Raw genomic sequence first — 6056 nt, 5'->3', positions numbered from 1 at the left:
CTTTCTCTTCATCCTACATTGTGGCTCATAGATTCCAGCCCTCTCAGAGCTGGGAGGGGGTGTATACTATGTAATAAATGCTCTCATCTAAGTGCGAACAAGAAAGGAAGCAACTGAGTGATAGAGGGGGATGAGAAAAGGTTTCACGGAGGAAGTAACATATGGGGGTGTGTGTGGTAAGGACAGTGGCTCGGTGGAGTTTGCCAGCACTGTGATAGATAATATATATATCAGTGTCCTGGTTGGTGTAGAACCCGGACGTCAAGTTGGGCTCTGCATTGACGCTGGGCTCTGCACTGTTGTGACAGAATGCTTGAAACACCTAGTCCCTTCCCTTGATTTCCTTGGGTCCAGAAGAAGTACGTAAAATTTGAGTTTTAAAATGAACATCACCTGATGAAACACAGGCTGTGGGAAGTAATAACGGATTCCTTAAGGGAAAAATCCCCTACTGAGGAAGGAGTTCCCATAGAGGGTAGAATCAGCCACAGGGCCTGAATGTTAGAGAAGGGTGTTTATGAAGATTTTATAAAGCTGTATTTGAACCTGCTCCCCACTCAGTCCTAGGAAGGAGAAGGCTGTGTACTAAAACGGAAACAGCCGACTCACCAGGAGCCCAGGTACCCTTCTGGATGGCTTGCTGAAAGAACTGAATTGTTAGGAACTCAGCTGTGAGATCCCCAATGAAAAGAGCTTTGCACGAGAAAGGGACAGGCATTTGCCTACTGACCAGAGAGAGAACGGCGGCACAGATCTGCAAGTTGGCAGAGACAGACTGGAGATGGCAGTAGCAGAGAGAGTGGATGTTCCAAGGGACCTTGGCGTTCTAGGACACCTCCGTGACACTTTGCAGATAGCCCAGGTAGCATTGATTGGGTACTTGGAGAGAAGACAAGAGAGCAAAGAGGTGGCAAGAGGAGCAGTTTACACAGGGACTGCGATTACAGTTGATCTTAAGTTCTTTCTTTTGATGTTTCTGAATTAAAATTTCCATCATGAACATGTTTTACTTTTAGTATCAGAAAAGGAAACAGGGGACTTCCCTGGTGGTCCAGGAGTAAAAAAATCTGCCTTCCAATGCAGGGGACGTGGGTTTGATCCCTGCTCGGGAAACTAAGATTCCCACATGCCATGGGGCAAATTAGCCCAGGTGCCACAACTACTGGGCCCGCCTGGCTCAAGTAGAGAGACTGCATGCCACAAACTACAGAGCCCACGAGCTCTGGAGCCCGCACACCACAACTAGAGAGAGAAAACCTGCAGGCCACAACTAGAGAAAAGCCTGTGCACCACAACTAGAGAGAAGCCCACATACTGCAATGAAAGATCCCACATGCCACAACTAAGAACAGATGCAGCCAAAAATAAAAAATAAAATCAATCAATCAATAAATAAAATATTTTAAAAAAAGAAAAGGCAACTTTTTTTTAAAGTCATTGCATTGGTACAGATGAAGTAAAATGGGCTTTCTTATTCACTAGAGTTTTACAAGAAAGGAGTCATAGTTCACTTTTTGACTGAAAATTATACATATTGATCATAATGTAAACATTGATTATTAATGTAAGTTAAAATTGTGATTTAACTACTCTGGGACAATGGGGAAGTAGTGGAGTTGGGTGTGCGGTGTATTTGTAAGAGAGCTACATCCTCATCTACCACAACAGGAAGGCAATAGAGCGTGTTTAACACAGATACATCAGGAAATAACAGCATAAACACTTTTTTTTTTTAATATATGGAGGTAAATACCTGAAGCAACATGAAAAGTGGAAAATGGTTGTCTTTGGGCTATGAAGAGGAGTGAGGCAGAAGACTACTGTTTTTCACTATACGTTGTCTAGGGGTATTGAAGTATTGAAATATTTTTCAATGTGTCAAGGAATATTTCCAGTGAAATATTTTTAAACTTCATTCTTTTTTTTTTTTTTTAATCCAAAATGTGTTTATTGGGATGGTTTCCCATTCATCTTGATTCCAGGGGCTTTTAGTGCTGCCTCTGTCTGAAGGAGCATCCTTCTGTAAGCCTTGCTTTTCCTCCTGTAAGCTGGCAGAGGACAGTAGAGCAGCCAACACACAAAACTACTGTTTGTGCATGGCTACAGACGGTGGTGATTTTATAGCATCGTGGGCATTTCACATCCATGAAATAGGAATTGGGGCTCTGCACCAGGCGCTTCTTCTTGTGTTTCCTCTTCTCCTCTTCTGGAGAGGGATGAAGGAGATCCTTTGCAAGAGGCACGTTCTCGGGCTTCCCTGGTGGCGCAGTGGTTGAGAGTCCGCCTGCTGATGCAAGGGACACGGGTTCATGCCCTGGTCCGGGAAGATCCCACATGCCGCGGGGTGGCTGGGCCCGTGAGCCATGGCCACTGGGCCTGCGCGTCCGGAGCCTGTGCTCCGCAACACGAGAGGCCACAACAGTGAGAGGCCCACGTACCGCAAGAAAAAAAAAAAAAAAAAGAGCAAGGGGCTTCTCTGGTGGCGCAGTGGTTAAGAATCTGCCTGCCAATGCAGGGGACACAGGTTCGATCCCTGGTCCGAGAAGATCCCACGTGCCACGGAGCAACTAAGCCCATGCACCACAACTACTGAGCCTGTGCTCTAGAGCCCACGAGCCACAACTACGGAAGCCCACTAGCCACAACTACTGAAGCCCACTAGCCACAACTGAAGCCCGTGTGCCTAGAGCCCGTGCTCCACAACAAGAGAAGCCACCACAATGAGAAGCCCGTGCACTGCAACGAAGAGTGGCCCCAGCTCGCCGCAGCTTGGAGAGGGCCCGTGCGCAGCAACTAAGACCCAACGCAGCCAAAAATAATAAATAAATAAATAAATAAAATTTATTTTAAAAAAAAGAGCAACAACCCAAAATAATATTTATTGGACATCTACTAAAGCTAGGCACTTAGTATACATTATCCATTCTATGTGATAAGGATTATTAGCTCCATTTTACAGACGAGGATAGTGAAGGTAAGAGGAATTAAATCAATTGCCATTATTTTGAGGGCCCTGTTTCTTACCTAATTTCTATAGCCAAAAAAAAAAAAAAAAATCTAGTTAAGATTTCAGAGAGGCAATATAAACAAAGTCATATTTTGGACATTTAGGAGATAGCTCTGATTGCTAATGTTAATTTTTTTCTGATGCAAATAAATGCCTTTACTTTGTGTCAATTCACAAGAGCCATAAAATGTCAATTTTTGCCATCCTTACAGTTTTTTTCACTACAGAGAACTAAAGAAAAGAACGACCTTATTGTTGTTAAGTTTAACGGGGATTTTTTCTATCCTTTTAAAATGTGTCTTCGCTATTTGTGTGTATCTCTTCACCTTAATTGAACAAACTTTTTCATTACTAATTTACATATTCCATTGAATAATAGCATGTTTTAGGGTGACTCTTCCAAGAGCTATTGAGGAAAATATGTGTTATGGTTAATCTAAGATTTGCTTATGACTTTTGATTTCCTTTGATCTCTGATCCAAGTGGTAAAATGCACTGTGTGTGATACACTCACACCTGGTACAGAAACCAGTGCTAAGGGCATAATTAGAAGTTGACAATGGATGTGATAATCCCAATTCATTTTTCTTTCTTTTTGGCAAGACAGTAACTGGCTGGAAATTTAAAATTCTCTTTTTAAATCCTTAAACAAATCACTCCTCCGAAATTTTACACTTAATCACTACCATCTATCAGCCACCACCTATTCAATTATAATATGTACAAAAAGCCTGTTGTACACCAGGAACTATTCAAGGTGCTGGTGTACTGTGGTAACCAAGGCAGACAGGGTATTTGCTTTCATCGTGCTTAGGTCTTATCTAGGGAGACAGACAATAATCCAGTAAGTAAAATTTCAGATGCTGTAGTGTGAGGAAAATAAGACTACATGTCATGAGACAGAGTCATGGGAGGAGGGCAATATTAAATAGGATAGTCAGGAAGGACTGACATTTGACTGAAACCTGAATGATGAGGAGGCAGCTGCTCAAAGATTTGGAAAAGAGCCTCTCAAACCAAGGAACCCCGGTGCAGAGGCCTGAGGAAATGTGTGGCAACTTAATGTTTTGGGTACTGAGAATGAAGGCTGTCTCTCCAACGAACTCCCCGCCCCTGCCCCAGCTCCCCACCACACACACACTGATAAGAACCCAGCAGTAAGTACAGTGAGAGATTGGAATATTTTACTTAACTTCTGGACGGTGAAAGATCTGGTAAGGAAATAAGCAGAAGTCAAGAAGAAAACGAAGATGAATTGGAACCTGAAAGGCCTACTAAGATTTTTCTATCATTAAGGTGGATTCGAGGAAATTTAGTTTTGTTGATTTAGTTTTATTGATTCAATAAAGTTACTGACTAGCAAAGAATCCAACCTAAGTCACTCTTCTATGCTTAGTGCATCACTCTATTTATAACTAAATGTTTCCTGAAGTAAAATAGAAAACAGCCACTTTGCTCCCTGTACTTATGCTTCTCAACAGAGATCCCATAGTAGATTTTCTTACATTTGTGGTAAACTATTTTTAACCATGCATCAAGGCAATAAAAATAGTTTTCATGTGATTATGTCTTTGGAAGTCTGGCACAAAATGTCATTTTGCTTAGAGAGTGTGGTGTGACAGCTGTAAATCGTCACATTCCAGCTTAATGCTTCAATATTGTATTTTCAGTGTGACTGAATGGCTGGCTTTTTCCGGCTTTGACTGCGTTTTCTATAGAGAAGCTGGCACTCAGACAAATCCCCTGAGACACCCTCACAAAGAGATGCTGACAGATGTCTGTCTCTCAGAGGTTCTAACTGGGCAACATTCCATGCAGACATGCTGGGCATGAGCGTGGGTGTCTGTGTCTGTTGGCCTATGGGAGAGTCTTCTCATTCTGTCTTGCCAGCAGCCAAAAGGCATGGAGAGCCCTTTGGGAGGGGAGTTCTGCCCTGGGGCCAGCATGCTCAGGTAGAATGGCACTGAGCCAGTTTAACAGGGCAAGGAGTCTTATTCAAGAAAGCCAGAAGTAGTGCAGCAGGCTGGAGAATCAAACCTTTCTCCTCATTATATGGTTGGGTCATAGACTAAGTGCTTAATAAATAATTGGTCCTGTTCAGGCACTCTCCTCGATACGTGTGATATACAGATGCTTAACTCAAGGAACTCACCCTAACTTGTTCAGAGGAATAGCCTATAGCAGCCAACTCTTTTTTTAGCCACTCCACCCCAACTCCAAGACTGCTTACAACTCATTCAATGAATTTTCAAGTAGCTGTATCAAGTACTTTATTCTATGCCAGGCATTGTGATCTGCTTAAGATAAACAGAAGTAAAAAGACAGATTGTTCTAGGATTAATATTGTATACACAGAAATGTTGTAATGGTTATCTTGGGAGAGTAGAATTAGATGGAGATATGGACAAAGACTCAGATTTTACATTTTGAACTTTACTATTTGAACTTTTTGTAACATTTTTTTGGCAGTGATTATTTGTTGTAACTCAACTAAAATCTTCTGAGCAACTGTTTGTGCCAGGCACCCTTCTGAGCTTTGAGAAGACAGCAGTGAATGAAGCAGAAAAAGTCCCCTGTCCTCAAGAAGCTTACATTCCAATTGGGGAGTAATACAAAACAAAAAACCTATACAAATGTGCTATTATAATAAGTGATGACATGGCCCATGGAAAAAATAATTTTTAAAAATAAAAATGTTCATTTTTTAAAGTTATTCTATTCTGACTTGTTCAGATAATCTTGACTCTTTAGAGACCAGGATTCTTTACTGGCCTGGGCAAATAGCAGCACTGAGAGAAACGGGACAGAGGGCCAAGCCTCAAAGCCTTGAACCATTCAGACTCTTGCCAACACTCTCTCCATCCAGCACAAATGAAAAGGCAGTTTGAGATGCCTGCATTCTTTTGGCACAAGTGTGATGTCAATCCAGAGAGTTTGACCTGGCTGGTTGTTCTTGACTGGAGCCCAGCCCTTTTCCCACTCAGTTTGGGGACAGAACTCACTGCTGTGCCAGTATGTGAAGGTGCCGACCCTGCCTACCCCACATACA

The 6056-nt window shown here is 42.3% G+C and overlaps 1 protein-coding gene across 1 annotated transcript; it reads right to left on the bottom strand.

Annotated features, from left to right (window-relative positions):
- Nucleotides 1-1939: 1939 nt before the first annotated feature.
- LOC309807840 (small ribosomal subunit protein eS27-like) lies at nt 1940-2244 on the bottom strand. Its single transcript, XM_082627788.1, has one exon. The coding sequence runs from the start codon at nt 2145-2147 to the stop codon at nt 1989-1991; it is 159 nt and encodes a 52-aa protein (XP_082483914.1). The 5' UTR covers nt 2148-2244; the 3' UTR covers nt 1940-1988.
- Between the last annotated feature and the right edge of the window lie 3812 nt (nt 2245-6056).

The sequence above is a fragment of the Mesoplodon mirus genome, assembly GCF_964341445.2.
Source record: "Mesoplodon mirus genome assembly, chromosome: 7".
Lineage (NCBI taxonomy): Eukaryota > Metazoa > Chordata > Mammalia > Artiodactyla > Ziphiidae > Mesoplodon > Mesoplodon mirus.
This window is presented reverse-complemented; position numbering and strand designations above follow the sequence as displayed.

Bases quoted from the DNA above. Each gene is read 5' to 3' on its own strand.
- LOC309807840 (XM_082627788.1), bottom strand. From the start codon at position 2,147: ATGGATGTGAAATGCCCACGATGCTATAAAATCACCACCGTCTGTAGC.